This window comes from Puntigrus tetrazona, chromosome 9 (assembly GCF_018831695.1).
Source record: "Puntigrus tetrazona isolate hp1 chromosome 9, ASM1883169v1, whole genome shotgun sequence".
Lineage (NCBI taxonomy): Eukaryota > Metazoa > Chordata > Actinopteri > Cypriniformes > Cyprinidae > Puntigrus > Puntigrus tetrazona.
The window spans coordinates 17,839,636-17,858,012 of NC_056707.1; the positions used below are offsets into that span (position 1 = coordinate 17,839,636).

Genomic DNA, 18,377 nt, shown 5'->3' on the forward strand with positions numbered 1-18,377 from the left:
CAGTGGATCCAGCCAGTTTCCTCCCGGGAATGTGGGAGAGGAGTGCAGCGGTTAAACCTCCAGGCTTGAGCAAAGTGCAGTTTACTACATTACACAGCCGTTCTGCTTTTTCTGGTCCTCCTCCTGTAATTGGCGAGATGAGGTTGGAGCTGCTTGTGTGTGAGGGAGGCTGAGGGAACGCAGGAGGTCTGTCAGCCTGGAGCGCTTGAGTGAAAACAAAAGAAATTGAGGCGGGTTGTGATAGTGGCTCAGCATGAGGCGTAGTAGTTATGGAAAGAGTTCACGAAACGTTAAGTGTTTAGTTTGTGGTTCTGATATATTTTTCCTTCCCTATTTTTTCCGTCCAATTTCTCGCCTGCTTTCCTGAAGGAGCCTCCGTCCTCTTGTACGCTTCTGGAGAGGCTTTATGTAAAATTTAGCTTTCTAATTTGAAACAAAAATCCCAGAGAGGGAATAAGACTGAACTTGGTTTAACCTCGCTTTTCAAAGTCTAACTTATATTCCCCGAATCAATTCGAAAAGCGGGGTGAGAGATTTTTTTAGTCAGTGGAGAGTGTGAAACTTGAATTTGATTTAGAGCAAAATGAAAACAGAGCTGTGCGTAAATCTTTATACATCCGCTTTACCCCCCCACCATCTTGTTTGGTAATCTGTCTTGGTGAAAGAAGGGGAGGCATTTTCTGTTCGGTATTCTCTGTAGTAATGAAATTCCCCTGCGGTCCGGGTTTGTGTTGGACCATTGTGTCACCTTGCAGTGATTACTTAAAGTCAGGGTCGAAAGGTCTAAAGAAGCAGATGAGATGTATGACTGGGTCAGATTGGTTCCCATTGTGTTTTGTGGCTTGTCTGGGCTTATTGAGTTTGTTATCTAACCACCAAACAAATAAATAAATTGTTGATTTATCATTCTGTGGTTATTGTTATGTGGTATTAGAATGCAACATTCACAGCAAGACTATCTTTTGCATCCATGTGTCATCTGTTTATATTATTAGAATCAGACGTAGAAAGTATATACACAGTACAGTGAACAATGGTGGAACGTGTTTGTTTGCTTCAAACACACAAGCTCAGTGTTAGAGCGCATATATAGCATGAAAAAAACTATTTATCAATATTTTAACTAATTGAACTTTTTTGACTTTGCTGAAATAAATGTAATACCAACCTTTTTAAAAACACATTAAATGCGTCCTATGCAGATTAAATCGTTTGATAATAGTACCAACCACCTCACAGATTAAATGCAGATGAGTGAATAATATCATTGATTGCTGTATGAAATCTTTTCTTCCATTATAGCAGAAAAAAAGACACTGAACTTATCAGCTTTATCCTCCTGTATGTCATTTATTTTGGTGTTAAAAATCTCATTCAGCAGCACTTGAATCTAATATATGGCAGGGACTCGCTGCCATATATTACATTATAATTTTTTATTTAAACAAAACGTATATTATTGCCATTTAAAAAATACTTTTTTTAATCTTTCAAAATATTATGTATACTGTAGTACTTTAGTATAGGGACCAACTCTCACTATTTGCTGTTTGCTTATAAGCATTCTTATTACTAGCTTATTGACTGTTTATTAATAGCAAATATTAATACCTTATTCTGCGTGACCATATTTTAGATGTCTTAAGCCTACCTCATACCTAAACATATCCACTACTGGGCTTTTTTATTGAGGTTGTAGATAATAGTTAATTTATTTTAGTTTAGAATGATCCTCAGACTTAAAACGTGACCATTTCTTCCTGTAATAGCAGCCCTATTTTCCGGCATCATTACTCCAGTCTTAAGTGTCACACGATCCTTCAGAAATCACTCTAATATGCTGATTTGGTGCTCAGCAAACATCTTTTCATCTTTTTCTTTCATCATTTGTAACATTATAAATGCCTTTGATGCATCCTTGCAGAATAAGAGTAGTAATTTCTTAAAGAACACCAAACTTTTGAACGGTATTGTATATTATTCATATTATGTAATGTATGTATTCCTTACTTTTAAGTAGCTTTGTAAGATGGTATTTCAAGTTAAAAACAGTGAAGCTTGCCAAATTGAAAATGTGTTTTCCATTTTTGTTTTTTTTTTGTACAATATGCAATAGACTGTGAGCGCTCTGAGGATGTGGCTGAGAGTATGTCTATCTGATTTTTAATCCTGTTTGAACAGCTTTGAACATAACGGAACAATGCAGTTAGTGTTTTTTTCCTTCTAGTATGAATTGTTCTTTTCTTTATTTTACAATGTAGTATCAATTTCTGTATTAAGGGCTGAACTGTTCCAAATCTGAAGAATAAAGAAGACGACAAAAGAAAAAAAATAACAGAAATCTGGCTGAGGAACACAGAGCAAGTCAAACATACCACACTGTACTGGAACTTTGTACGTGTTACAGGAGCCAATTAGTTTTTATTAGTTGGCAGGCAGGAAAAGCATCACTGATACAAGGTTTAATTATTTCCAGCATTCAGAAAACAAAAGATTTGAGGAGGGTCAAGAAGCAGAAGCCTTAGAGAGGCATGCTTTTTACATCTTTTACTAATATTCTAATCAGCTAAAAGTCTGACTTTGAAACATTTAATGAGTTCTGCGACTTCGGTCCCCAAGGGACAAATGAAATGACTTACAAGAAAAGGTTGATACTGCGCTCCAAAGAATTCTGGATAACAACAGACTTAGAGATGGATCTGCCATGATAAAAAGCTCCTTACGGTGAAGTTTTTTAATTTCCTTTATGTTTTATGTTTGCTTCTCTGGAGCAATTAAGCACTTGGGGACCGCTGGCTGCGTGTGAACTCTTTCCTTGTTAGATTCCTAATTAAATTATGTGTTTGCGGTATCCGCCACTAGGTATCCGACATTGTTAGAGCTCGAACACTCAGTCAAACACACTTTGCATTTACTGGTAGACTTTTTGTAGCTGTTTGTAGCCTGGTCATCTATTTGCATGCACAAAGGCAAAAAAGGACACTTTTTTTGTGCAGGGCTACTGTAATTGAAATGCTTCAAAGGAGAACGGCGTCATTTGATAAATGCATTTATGCATGTCACTAATGAGGTCTTGCTTTAATTGGCAACATGTTTTATAGGTGGAAACAAAAAAGAAGTCTTATAGGACCAGCCAGTGATGAAAAATTGTACTCATGAGATCTTTTTTGTTTTATGTGTCATGGTAATATGGACTTTTAATGGCTTAGGAAAGAATGTGCCATTATTCGCTTGACAGAATGTTGGTTCAAACCTGTTTAGAATGAGGAATACTTCCTTGGTGACTTCTAGCTATTGTCTATATAAATAAGGATGTAATCTATGCAAATAAGGATAGAATTTCCATTTGTGGGTGACCTTAATTAGTTTTTAATAAAACATTGCACTTTCTCTCCCCGATCACATTCAGGATGCTCTTCTTCACTGACTACGGAAATCAAGCCAAACTGGAACGCTGCAACATGGATGGCACAAACAGAACTCGACTTGTGGATTATAAAGTTGAGCGGCCAACTGCCGTTACATTGGATCTGGTAAAAAAATTAGTGTACTGGGCAGACGCATATCTGGATTACATTGAAATGGTGGATTACAATGGCAAAAACAGACACACCATCATTCAGGGATATCAAGTGAGTACTTCTTCTCTTTTTTTGGATTGTGGTTTCTCACTTGATTTCTTAAAAATAAAAGTAATAATACTGACCCCGAACTGGACTGTGGGCTGTGTCTGCAAAATCTTGTAAAAATTTAGCAAATGTTACTGTACTTTAATACGCCAAAAAGATTGTTGTTTAGATACTCTAATTGAGCTCTTGATAATAAAATAAATGTGATATGCATATTTACTAACGGTGATGTGAAGGGAAGTAAAGAGTTGTTTGTCTGATGCAAGATTTAAATCATCCCTGATAGAGGAAGAAAGAAACCAACACAGTTGTACACAGATTGATTTCAAGTATTAATTGGTTCTGGCGTTTATACCCAGCAGCAACTGTATCTGTGTGGCTTCATCTGCGTTTTAATTTCTCGAGCTAGTTCTTGCATTAATTACTTTAAATGAACACAGGCTACAGAAACAAATTCATCATTTGAATATTTTACCTGAAGTGCACTTAACAGGACGGTAATTATGGATCATTATTATTCAAAAGTAGACCTCAACTAAGCAACCCAAAGATCTTCTCGTTGTTGGAAAGTGTAGAAGGCCACGTACATTGAGCAATGGATGACTGTATGCAGGCAGGTGCAGGTGTGCTTGCTTTAATGGAGCTCTTAAATGTGAGCCGCAGCGTACCGGTGAGAGGTTGCTAACACATTTAATTTCCATCGCAAATTAAGGTGAGTTTCTCAGAGTCCTGAAAATGGTATCTACCCTTTTCGACTTGATTTGTTTTCTAACGGGTTTTTTATTATGCGATGACACCCTTTCTAATTAGGCACCGTTACAGGAGAACTTTTTATTTTTATTTAAAGCATGCTTTGTTCTGTGCTCACTTGCACTCCACTGCTCTCAACCGTATTCATATATATTTAAATAATACAATTCGATATACAGTGGCCACCAGGGTGTTTGGATGCTTAAGCTGCGCTTAAAAATTCATGAATGTAATTCCATTAGATGACTCAATATCAAACCAATTGCTTATTTTAAAAGGCATAGAGGCCAAAAAAACCAAAAACAAAAACAATGCTCAAGCAAAAGTTTTTTTGTAATCTATTTTAAATGATTTAATTATAGGTAAAAAGTTTTGGTAATGCTTTAGAATAGGGAACACTTATACACTATTAACTACGACTTTTTTTCTTAGTAAAGTGTAATAAGGCATTAATATGTGCTTAATTATTACTAATAAATGGCATATCTAGTGATATGCATGCTAATAAGCAACTAGTTAAGATACTCTAAAATATTGAAAAGTTTGGGGTCAGTAAGATTGATTGATTGATTGATTGATTGATTGATTGATTGATTAATTAAATAATAGTTCTAATAGTAGCGTTTAGCACATTATAATGATATGTACATTAAATAAACACAAACTTCACATGATTTCAATACAAAACTTTTGTTTTGTCATCACAACAATCAATTAAATCTTAAAGTATATTCGGATAGAAAGAAGTTATTAAATTTTATTAATATTCTTAAGATATAATTGTATAATATAATCATAATTGTAACAATATTACTGTTTTTTCAGGTTTTTTGGTCAAATAAATGCAGCCTTGATGAGCATAAGATACTTCTTTCAATCACACTTTATTTTAAGGTCCAATTCTTACTATTAATAAACCATTAACTATGACTTTTGCCCCATTAAATATTAAGCTGCTTATGAATAATTAGTAAGATTGTTGTTAAGTTTAAGTATTGAGTAGAATTAGGGATGTACTGTATAATATATGTGCATTGTAAGTACTGATAAACAACCAACATGTTATTAATAAGCATGCTAATAAGTAACTAGTTAACAGTCAGAATTCATCCATATACTAAAGTGTTACCCTTCTTTCAGAAACTGTACAGACCAAAAGAGGTTCAGAGGTGTATACCATGTACTTTCATTATAAAATGTTTTTTGTTAAAATGATGGATACCTGTGTGAACTCATTTTATACATGCAGTAAAACTGATCTCACGGCCGGCTGATTAAAAGTGATCGCTAGAATAGCAAAATGTAAATTTTAATTGTGCATAACGTGTCCAAATACTTTTCGGGGACACTGGAATATCCTCTCTTGCCCCGGGAGGAATGGTTGAGTACCTGAGTATAAATTCAAACAGGAAAAGCATTTTGAGCCACACTATTTTGCCAGTATTTCTTACCTTTTGCAGTAAGAGAAGGAGAGGATGAATTATCTCCCTGTGGGTTTAGACGAAGCACAATGCACATATTAATGTGTGTATATTTCCAGGCAGTGTTCAGCACTTCTAGTCTGCTCCTGTCACATGTTGCTTGCAGAGATAGCATGTAGGCTAGAATCACTGCACAGAATCGAGGTGTCCCCAGAGAAACACGTGCACTCTGGCTGACCCTGCTGAACACCCTGAACTGCCTGAATGAATATCAACACGATTCCATTACCTTCAGCCTGTCTGCAAATCTGCAGCTCTTTATTCAGATTGCGGGTTGTTGCCAGGTCAAATTAAGCCTAATAACAGTTTCAACTAATGGCTAATTCCATGTTGAAAGGGAAATACCAAGGACCGTGTCAGTACTGTTCTGTTTCTGTTAAGCTTAAATAGTGATATTTACCTAGCTTGTGTAGCTTCTGGGTGTTCTAATCAACCTGAAGTAGTCAATGCTCCTTTTTCTAGGTGGCCCACCTGCATGGATTAGCTGTCTTTGAGGACTACTTGTACGCAACTCGCTCTGAACCCTCCAGTGGAGCAGTGGTAGACATCTTACGGATAAATCGCTTTAATGTCACAGACCCGGAGACGCTAACCAGCATAGGAAATGCGAAAACAATACGGGTTTACCACAAGCTCAGTCAACTGAAAGGTAAAGTATGTGTTTGGTTTGAATTGCTCGTTTAGTCCGAATAGCAAGCATGTCTATCCTTCTGTTTTTATTGTTTTCCCTGCATCATATAGTAGTACCTTTTGGCTTTTGCTTCAGGTTGTGTATTATATATTTTAAAACATCAACACATTCTTCAAGAGTATATGTGTATATGAATATGCTAATTGCAAATGTGACACCAGTGTCCTCTCTTCAGTCAAGGGCCATGCGTGTGAAGTCGACCCTTATGGTAAACCAGGAGGATGCTCGCACATCTGCCTTCTCAGCGGGAGCTACAAATCCCGGAGCTGCCGCTGTCGTACCGGATTCAGCCTTGGAAGTGATGGGCTGTCCTGCAAAAGTCAGTCCACTATACTTCACAGACTTACTTTTGCACACTGTAGCTGTTCAAATGTGTTGTTCTGAAATAATATGATCGACAATGATAATGATTATAATAATATAATAAGAATATTTAAGTCTGTTACATATATGCAATATAACATATAATGCAATGTAGGTAACACTTTATTTTACACCTATTAGTTGCTTATTATCATGCACATTACTAGAAAAACAGCCATTTATTAGTGATAATTAAGCACATATTAATGGATTATTCTACATGACCTTATTCTACATCCCTAATCCTACCCAACACCTAAACTTAACAACTACCTTACTATTAAAGCAGTAAATTAAGAATTTATTGAGTGACAAGTCGTAGTTAATGGTTAACAATGGTGTTACCTATTTAACATTATTTTTCAAAAAATTATAATAAGGGACAATCATGTATCTTGATTAGACCTTATTAAGAAAAATCCATTAAACCTTATTAAGAAAACAAATTAAGATATTGATTTGATGAAATCTAAGAGCATTCTGACCCTCCACAGACAGCAACACTTTCATAGCCCAGAAAAGAAAATTGTGACATGTGACATCAGTGGTTCAACCTTAATTTTCTGAAACTATGAGAATAGATTTTATGTGCAGAGAAAACAAAGATAGTGATCTTATTCATCAATCTCTTTCTCTTTCGGGTCAGTCTGTGCCGTGCATTCACAAGAGACAACATATTTTGTGCTCACAAAAATATTCTCGTAGCTTCATAAAATAGCCACTGATGTCACATGGACTATTCTAACGTGGTTATTCCATTGCTGTCTTTGGGAAGGTCAAAAAGCTCTCGGATCTCACCATACATATCTTAGTTTTTCTTCTGAAGATGAACAAAGAACTTACTGGTTTGAAATGGCATGAGGGTGAGTAACCCTTTTAATAACAACATAAAATGTATTACCTCATAAAAATATATTTTTTTACTCACTAAAATGTCTAAACCATCAAGCAGACAACAGAGGGCATGCATAAAATATTATATGGTAGGCTTTATATGATTAATGCAATCAGTTAGTTTATTGTTATTTTATTTTTTTACTTTTTGTTATTAATCGATTTACAGTCCTAATATTTTTTTTTTCTCTGCCACTTTTTATGAAAAAAATGTTACAAATGATTTTATGACTCCTAATGTCACGTCATCCCTGCAGAAATTGTGATGGAATATGTGTTTGTTTTATTCGATTCTCGTCAGCTATCTAGCTGGAAATTGAAATGTGTGTGTTGTTACACTGCTAAGCGAAAAGATTGAGCGGTTCTGCATTTGCGCCAGTCTTGGCACAGACTCGGATTGACAGAGATGGAGATGAACTTTTAAGGAGATTGGCCCACGTGGTTGTGATGTTATTTTATTGACTGCCTATAGCATGATTCATTACTGCCATTACTGCCATTTCCACTCTGTTCCCCCATACACAGATCCTCCTGATCAATGGACGTTTTACTTAGTTGACAATGAAAGCTATGGGTCAATTAATGACGATCCTGAGTTGAGCATGAAGTGACTGCAATAATGAACCAAACTATGCGTCTTGAGACGATTCTGATTTATACCACCACCCAGATGTTCTACTTCCTTGCCTTTTTTAATCAGATTCGAAGCTATGCTAAATGACTATGGCTGCGTTTATTTAGTAGTCCCTTTGTTATTTGATATATAGGTCTCAAACCGCTTAATTGTCTCCAAGGTAGTGGAGCTTTTCCACTTAGAATGATAAATTGAAGTGATATTTGTGTGGTCTCACCCACACTGGTGTGATCCCATGAGGGAGGAGCTGGATGTTGAGGTGAGGTCCCTCTCTTTACCCAGAGTTATCCTCCTTTCTCATCAGCCTGCTGCATAACAGACAGGCCAGGCCGCCCTTTGTTTTATCCCCACTGTGAGTAGAGGTTAATTTTTTCAGCTTGTTGCAAGCCCATGGATAACCTCAGCCTCTGTTGTGTGCCTGTGTTAATCTGACAACAGGAGATTTATTGTTTAAACAGAGTCCCAGTGAACAAAAATATCATTGCTGGAGCTTGTCAAATGAATCCTCTCAATCAAGATAATTTTTGCCTGGGGATGCTAAGTGGGGCTGATTGCTCCATTCATTTCTGTAACTTAACACGTCTGCCACTGCCAGTATTGGGCTTTGTAGATCTTCACACAACTGATTTGGGATCAAGCTAAAAAAATATACACTGCTATTCAAATATTTGGAATAATTATGATTTTTAAACAATGCTTTTGAAAGAAGTCTTTTATGCTCGTCATGGGTGCATTTCTTTGATCAGAAATACAGTACAAAACAGTAATATTGTGAGATATCAATTTTGTATGACATTTATATTTAAAATAATTCAGTTCTTTTTTTACTTTGCATTCATCAATATGCAGCAATAATAAGAAACACTGCTAATACAAATCATTTTAAATATTTCTAGCACTAATAAAAAGTGACCAGCAAATCAGCATATTAGAATGGAAAAAAATCATTATTACAAACTTTTGACGTCAATTAATGAAAAAAAAAAAAAAAAAAATCATGATTATTATGATATGTTAATATAATCTATCTGTGTTTTCACAGAACCCAAGAATGATCTATTCCTCTTCTATGGAAAGGGACGTCCTGGAATAATCCGTGGTTTGGATATGAATGTGAAGTCTAGCAATGAGCACATAGTTCCTATTGAGGACTTGGTGAATCCAAGAGCTCTTGACTATCATGCTGAAACAGGAAACATTTACTTCGCTGATACTACAAGTTTTTTGATCGGGCCGCAGAAAGTCGACGGAAGCAGTCGGGAAACAATTCTCAAAGATGGTAATTGCTGAACATTTTGCATTGTTCTTTATATTATTGGTGTTTTCATTTTATAGAGTTGCTTCATTTTCTTACACAAAGACTGTTTTCACCTGAAATTGCATGAATTGAAATCAAACAAATGGTACAAAGGTTGCTATTTTTTCAACAACAGCTTTTGAGCAGCCGAATTGTGTGCGCTCTTACAGATCTTGATAATGTGGAGGGGATTTCAGTGGATTGGATTGGAAATAATCTCTACTGGACCAACGATGGCTACAGAAAAACCATCAGTGTGGCTCGGCTGGAGCGGGCATCTGAAACCAGGAAGACTCTTTTGGAGGGAGACATGTCTCACCCTAGAGCCATAGTGGTGGATCCTCTGAATAGGTACAGAAAGAACATCATCGCAATCATACATGTAGATTACCTATTATACAGTGACTGAAATTCTTATTGACATTCATATCTCCATGATTTGATTTACTTTTTTCTATTTTATATTATTTAATTACCAGGGCTTTTCAAGGTTTCTATGTAATGTTTTTGCAGTATTGGTTAATGTAGCCAATCACAAACATATGCTTGTGTCCTGAGTGCAGTGGCCATTCAGAGGTGTTTCAGAATCTACTCACCGCTCAAACATGTTGGTTCTTGGTTCTCATTAGAAGGTGTGGATACAATGTAAATAAGACTGATTATAAAAATAATTGACTATAACATAACTTTGTGCGATCACGATGAACTACGATGAGTGATGGCCTTTTATTGATTACGAGAGGAGTGCTTTTTGCATGCTTTCTATGCTGTAATACGCATAAATTCACTGGAAAATTCATTCTCGAAACTGCAGTGAATGACATAGCAATAACCATCAAGCCAAGATTGCCACTTGCCATTGTGTAGCATTTGCTACTTAACTTAACTAGGTGAAAGTGGAGCAGGTTCAAGCTGGGTGTGTTTAAGTGGAGGCGGGGACTAAATTAGCATATGTATGATTACTTATGCATACTCAATGAGATAAGGGTTTAGTGTTAAATTCAAGAGTAGTATTCCGTTTTTAGATGTGAATAAATTGTCTTCATAGAGACAAAAAAAAATGTAATATATATACAGTATATTATATTTGTATATATGATTTTGATGAAAAAGGGTGTTTTTTTCAGCTTTAAGAGATACATTTAGTCTATAAATTTAGCAGAGGAACTATGTTTTGTGGATATGGCCATAAACATTGTATTATTGAATAATCAGTTACTTTATTTCATCGATCCGCTTTAGACAATGACAATAAGCAAGTACATGTCAGTAGTATCAGTAGATAGTAGAATAAATTGAAATGTACTGCATTTACAAAGTTTTTCAACAGAATCTCTGTAGGGGCACCAACAGAAAAATGTTAGCAGATGTAAAAGGTGCTGTATGTAAGTGTTTAACTCTTCTAAAGCCAAAAGATAACATAATATGTTCGTAGATATTTAGAAATCATGATACGTTTACATTGCTGTTTCTCTGAAAAATAATGTTATAGCTAGTTATTCTACACTAAAATGTGCGTTTCAGGGTGAAATGGCTTTATTTTTGCAGTACCCATTTCAACCACTAGCTGTGCACCTTTAAGTAGGCAATCTACGAACACTCTAATGACTGCTGGTTGATATATACCTGCAAAGTTACTTATAGTCAACAGAATTTCTACCTAATAAATCTGGTTTACATCAACATTTGCGATCTGTAATGGAAAGTGAGCTCTACTCACTTTCCACCCGGCTTGAAGGAACAGTCCTCATTTCAGTTTATTTACTAGCATTTGTTTACATGGCTTCAGAGGCGAAGCAGTAGTGAAGCATGTATGCGCTCATCCACGCATATCTCTGTCTGTACTGGTTAATGTGTGTGTGTGTGTGTGTGTGTGTGTGTACCAGTAAGCTGACATGGCACGGCCAGTAAAAAGGTGAGTTTGATGGCCCAGAGCCAATCTCATTATCACCCTCCCTGGGTGTGAGAGTAACTCATGAATCCTGAGGAGGTGCAGCCAGCCAAGGCTGAAGAAGCCAGATACTGCAATGAGGAAACAACCACTCTCGGTCCTCTCAGATCCAATCAGACAACCTGCTCACTCTCTTTTTATCTGATTAAAAAGTACTCAAGTACCAAAACACTGATTGGTCGATGGTCGTCAGATCTTTTGGGGATTTCCACGTGGTATCTTAAGGGTGCTTTGAGTACTTTTTAATGAATTTATTTTTAAATCTCTGTAAATAAATGGCTTATTTAAAAGTGTGCACTTATCATTAAGTAATTAATATACGTTGGAATAGATTTTACCATCTTTAGTGAACCCAAGTGGTGTTGATTACCAAATCATTTGAAGAGAGGGAAAGCAAATGCAGAATAGTTTCATTATTTCCAGACACAATGGGTTCATTAGCTCAGAGCCATAATTATATTCATTGCTCAGACCTCACGCTTGTGCAATTTATGTGTCTCTCTCTCGCATTTAATGAAGCTAATGTATCTTGAATGGCAGTGCTAACAATAAAATAAGCAAGGGGCAATGGCAGAAAACTAGAAACTGTCTTTTTGTGAGTTTGTCAACAGATACTTGCAAATAGCGCATATTTGCGTGAGTAAAACACAAAAACGCCAGCTTATCTCACAGTCACCACCGCATGTCATTCCCGACAGGATAACTTCAGTGGTGTGGAAGCGATTAAAATCTGCGTTAAAAGCATCGTCTGCTGAACTGCCAGCTCAGAGAATGTCACGCAGACTGCTTGACACTATTCTTTGGGAGTGGAAAGCTAAAGCTTTCTGGCGCTAGAGCTCAGACAGGAAATGAGAGGCACACCTCTTCCGAGGTGCCATTGATGTGTCCTGTTTTGACAGCTGGTAAAAAAGACTCTGAGGAAAAAGTTAAAGGAAATTTGGAGCGGATGTAAATTTCGACCTCTCTAGCAGGGCATCAGAAGATGGAGTGCATGAACTTTGAACGGTGGCCAAAATAGAGTGATTCATGTACAGTGCTTCAAAGCAAAGCTAGATTTTTTTTAAAAAGTGAGAAACTTAATAAGATGTAGATAGTTAATCGTAGTTAATTATTTTTAGAATATAATGCAAAGGTATTAGAATACCTTAATGATAAATAATTATTAGGGCTGTAAATCGCTTAAAATATTCAATCGTGAGTGTCATGGGTTAACTCGTGGGTTAATTGCAATTTAATCACACATTTTTATCTCTTCTAAATGTACCTTAAATAATACACACGGGCATGAACAAATATGGATGATTATTAGTGAAATCGTTAACATAAAAGATGTAAAAAAAAAACAAAAACATAAAAGAAGTTCATAGAAGTTAGCATGAAGACTAAACATGTTTCAAAGGTCGTAGACATGAATATAGGGTTTGTTCATGTCTATTACACACCAGAAAAACACACGTATAAATACCAGGTTCCCATTGAAGATTGTTCTCATTACTTATGTGTGTTTTGGTTTTGTTTTCTCTGTGTTACTGTTTATCCTTTATTCGGTCCTTGCTGTTCTTGTTATGTGATTATTAGTTAATTAGTTTTCACCCGTGTATGTCCACCGATCTTAGTTCTTCTTGATTGTTCCATTGTCTTTATAAGCGTTCAGTTTCCTCTTTGTCTCTGTCGTGGTTTAATGTTGTTAAATGTTATACGTGAGTTGGTGCTTTTAGAATAAAATAAGCCTTTGCTCACTCCTTTGTCGTACACCTTCAATGCAACCATGTTACGTGACTCTTCTCTTCATTTGCACTGAGTGATTGTCTTAGACAAGCCTGTTTACATTTTCACACTACAGTGCAGCTCACTTCTTCTGAACATGCAAAATATCTTTATTAAGCCTCTCTGTGCCCTCATACTGTATTTTGATGCAGCTAAATTCTCAATAAAACAGTTTTCATCATATTTTTTGTCAAATATATACAAAATATAAAAAAACTAAATGGAATAATTTTAATAATTTAGTAAAATTTTCGATCAAATAAATAAAGCCACCACAAATATGCAATGTCTTTCAAAAACGTGAAACATATTATTGAGCTTTTTATTTTGTGAGGTTGCTTATCAAATTTATCATTCAACTTACGCAGTCTGATATTTTAACAATAATTATTCAAATATTTAAAACAAAGCTTAGAACAATGTAATAAATTATAATAAAATAATTAATATGATTCAATTATCAATAGTAATAATATGCAGTCTTCATTGTAAATTTGGTTTAGCGTTTAGTGTTTGGTTTAGATATGATTCAAGACCCAAATATAGCCAATTTAATGTTTATTTTATTAGTCTCTAATATTATAATTTTGGCTGTGTTGTTTTGACCCATCTCTACGGGCTTATTTATAGAAAGGGGTTTAGGCCCCATCATTAGGGGTTGGCCATCTATCAGGTGAGCAGGTGGCATGTTGATCTTTGTCTGGTCTGCTGGATGGGCTTTCTCCCTGAAATACACCCACCTGTCCTGATTTCTTTATCTCCTCCACCCATACAGTATACATCTCTCTGTTGATGCCACAAGCAGCCTGTGATAACATGATAAGAATAAACTTGCCTGCCTCAGTAACTCTTTTCTCTCTTTGAGTATCTTGTGTTCTGTCATTTGGACTTCTAAGATTTACATCTCTCTCCCTCCAGTTGTTTGATGTTTTTTTTTTCTACTCTGCTCACTTCATTGCTGTCCTATATTCATTCTCAGGAACATGTTTTCTAAACTGGTTTTCAGTTGGTCAAAACTGATTTTGTGAACTCCTGTGCCAGCTCATAAACTCCATAGTGTAATGAAGTTATTGTTGTCCTAGCTTGATGCCCCAGTTTAAGGAATGTCTCTCTCTCATGCTTCATATCCTCACCAGTACTTACTACTTATTTTTGTCTTTCTTCCTCTCACTCTCTGGTCATTAAATATTTCCTCAAACACCAACGTTCAAAACTTTGGGTTCAGTCTTTAAAATAAGTGTATACCTAGTATAGGCAGTATTTAACATAATTTAATATAACAGAAATAACAATATTATTTTTACTGTATTTTGGTTAAATTAAATGAGTGATTGATTGAAATATTATTTGATAAACCTCTGAAATAAACAGTTAATCTAGCATTAGTTTAGGTTGCTTAAATCTAAATTTTAAGGAAAGCGTCAAAATAAATTTCTTTATGAATAATATAGTTTTGTTAGCAAGTAATTTAGGCTAAATTTCAATCCTATATAGTGTTTTTAAACAGTATAAATAATGTCTATTAATTCAGATTCATATTAAAAACTACATATATATTATATTTATAAATATATATGTTAAATTATGTTATTTTTCTCTTCAGTGTATATTGCTAAACATTTATGAACTCAATAAATTAAATAAAAATAACTGAGAATAAAACTGGCCACATAGTTTTCCCTTTTTTTTTATGGTTTGACCTCCTAAAATTATACTATGTTATATTTTGAATATTAAATATAGACAGTACCGTTTTTACTGACCATCAGTTGAAGGAAAATAATAATAATAATAATAATAATAATAATAGCAAGACTTTAAGGCCTTAGGCCTTGTTTTATGCTCTACTTGTGGAAAATGTCTTAGACCCTACGTGTTGTTATATTCTGAACAGTGCGAGAGGAGACTTGGAGCATGCTGTTTGCCTTCTGAATAATGCATGGGGTCACGTAGCCAACACACTGGGACAGAGAGCGCTTGATTTGCCCTCTATCCAATTCTGTTTTATGTGGTGCACATGAAGTACAGCTTCTATCATTGATGAGACAGAAGAGCTTGCGTTGACCGCTGAGTAGTACTCAGAGGCAACAAATCCCTTAAGCACACTTACTAGGGAAAGGATCATGTCTGAACGTTGACCCAATCACTTTTCAAATATCACTAACCCAGTTCATGAGACTTACAGTTACAGAGGCATAGAAAAAACATAGAAAAGGAAATATGTAAAAAATATATCGAATTATATATTCAGATGAGTTTAATTTCCACTAGGTGCGAGTTGCTGACTTTTTTTTACGCATATTTTGTTTGTTATGTTCTGTTAAGCTTGTACATTTTTAGACCTCGAGGCAATTTGTTTCAATCTGCTTCAACTGTACACTTCCTGTCTTAGCAAGTAAGATGTGATTGATATTCTTGCCTGCTTCAAAAGTGAATGCAAGTGCTGTTTTCGTGGACTACGCTGGGTCACAGTGATTTTGCCAAGTAAGACATGATCCTGGATCAACATTACTGTCCAAAAAAATAAACTTATCCGAATCCCTACTCAAATCGAATTCCTAAAATCAGTAGGATATGATAGATGATTAACAAGGGTGTAGAAGCACCTAAACCTGATCATAAGCCTAAAACAGATATTTCCTGAAAATGTATCCCTAAAATCCGAATTGTTGATTGGAATGTTATTTCAGGATTCAGGAACATCTGGTACTTACTCACTGACTACACTGACTGGGTTATGGTTTTGGTTGCAGTTGGATGTACTGGACGGATTGGGAAGAGGATGAAGTGAACGACAGCATCGGCAGAATAGAGAAAGCCTGGATGGATGGTTCCAACAGGAAAATATTTGTCACATCTAACATGCTTTGGCCCAATGGACTCACCCTGGACCATGGAACCAGTACTATGTATTGGTGTGATGCCTATTATGATCACATTGAGAGAATCTACCTCAATGGCACTGGCCGAATGGTGAGTGAAACTGCTCAATTGTTGCTATTTCCTAGAAATTGTAAAAATTAAATGGGATTATTAGTATCAAATGAGACAGAGCTTCCTGAAACCCGGAAGAGGTGTATTTAAAATGTATTTAACCTGGGTCCCCCTATAACTTACTTTAAAAGACTTTTCTTGTTGTTTTGCAAATTATATGCAAGTCCTACCTCAAACGTGAGTTTTGTTTTTAAATAAGATGTTAATATGGGCTACAATGCTAATGCTGACTAATAAGGAACACAACTCAACAATTAATCAAGTATAGAAACTCACATTTTTAATCAGGCAGTGATTTCAAAAATGACATTTGAGGTCTGGCTTACAGAATAGGAAAGTATCTTCAAGTAAAGCTCACTACAAACTTTATTTTACTCCAGATAGAAAACTGCTATTATAAAAACCCATTAGAAATTCCTGAGGGAACCCATGGAATATTAGCTTTCTGGATAGGCCTATGGATTGGCGGCATGACTAAACAGCTCTATTAGTGAGACAAACGTTGACAGAATAAACATGTAGAGCTATAAAATGTATGTTGACTGCCTAGCTCAGATAATTTTGTCTTAGAAGAATAAATTAGAGAAAAATGAGAGTGCATTTTGAGAGTTGATGGCATGTAGTTGAAGCATTGGAACATTGTTAACATTAAAAGAAAAAAAGATTTTCCCTCACACAGTTCTCTCAGAATAGTGCACGATAATGTGTGTATTTTTTTTTTTTGCAATTCACTGTAGGTTGTATACAGTGGCAGGGAACTCAATCACCCGTTTGGGATTGCACAGTACCAAAATTCCATCTTCTGGACGGAGTATATGAACGCCTCCATCTTCCAGCTGGATCTGGTCTCTGGTGAAGTCTCTCTGCTGAGGAGTGAGCGGCCCCCTCTGTTCGGGCTCCGAGTATATGATGCACAAAGCCAGCTGGGTAAAGTCACTTTAAATATAAAGAAAAGTTACACATTTTTCATCTTTTTTAAATAAGATTTTGACAAGTAATGATTGGAATTTATCTTTTTACCTTTTAATTCATACAGTTAAGTTGGAATGTAAATTGAATTGGCCACAATAACCAAGGATTTTGATTTGCAATGAAGATGAATTTAATGAAATTTAATCCAATTTTGATTGTTGGCAGAGTAAGTGAATTAATTATTAATGATTGCTTCTTTTTTGAAGACCTTGGCATAAATTACACCATTCTGTAAAATGAACACCATACTGTAAACTTCCCACATCTTGAGCATAGTAAAAAAGATTTAAAGAAAAAAGTTAAAAGATATTAATACAGCATATATATATATATATTTTTTTTTTTTCACATATACAGCACAGCCTTGCTAAGTATAACAAAGCCAAACCCAGCCTTTTTCATTTTTTTTTATTTAATTCCTGAATGATATACTTAATTTTACTAAAATGTAATATGCATAAATGAAATAGGCCAAAATAAATTTCTGGTGGAAAAAAAATTCACAAGTTGCATTTAGTTGTGCATTCTTTGAAAAAATTATAATAAACAACATTTTTACACATAGTGCAGCTACAAATGTTCCTTGCTTTAGCTTTGATTAGCATAGACCCGACTGCAGAGCGGGAGCCGTACTGTTGAGTGGGTGGGTTTAATCCGCTGAAGTGGGGGCTAAAGCTCTGTTTAGAATGTTTAACTCTGTGTGGATGTCTGAGGCAAGAAGGGATGATTACTGTCATCCTCCCTCATAACTGCCAGTCACAACACGCAGAGGGAGGGCCGCTGCTCAGCGGGGCCCTTGCACATGCAGACGAGAACGCATCCGTGTGTTCGGCTCCCACGTGTTTCATCTCTTACTTACCTAAGGGCGGTGCAGTTTTAGGGGAGCAGACAGTACGCTGCTTGTCAGAGAGACTCACTCTTTTGAGAATGACAACGTAGGCAGTTGGGACCAGC

The 18,377-nt window shown here is 35.8% G+C and overlaps 1 protein-coding gene across 6 annotated transcripts in view; it reads left to right on the plus strand.

Annotated features, from left to right (window-relative positions):
- The window catches only part of lrp1bb (low density lipoprotein receptor-related protein 1Bb), a 228,239-nt gene that overhangs the window by 103,630 nt on the left and 106,232 nt on the right, over positions 1–18,377 (plus strand). For all 6 annotated transcript variants that reach the window (XR_006251816.1, XM_043249358.1, XM_043249353.1 and 3 more), the window contains 7 exons: positions 3,410–3,632; positions 6,323–6,509; positions 6,727–6,870; positions 9,485–9,721; positions 9,910–10,090; positions 16,211–16,430; positions 17,189–17,378. Coding sequence is in view for 5 of the 6 variants with exons in the window: in XM_043249358.1 (XP_043105293.1) it covers positions 3,410–3,632; positions 6,323–6,509; positions 6,727–6,870; positions 9,485–9,721; positions 9,910–10,090; positions 16,211–16,430; positions 17,189–17,378 (1,382 nt within the window). In the remaining variant the exon portion in view is untranslated. The remainder of the gene's footprint in view (positions 1–3,409; positions 3,633–6,322; positions 6,510–6,726; positions 6,871–9,484; positions 9,722–9,909; positions 10,091–16,210; positions 16,431–17,188; positions 17,379–18,377) is intronic.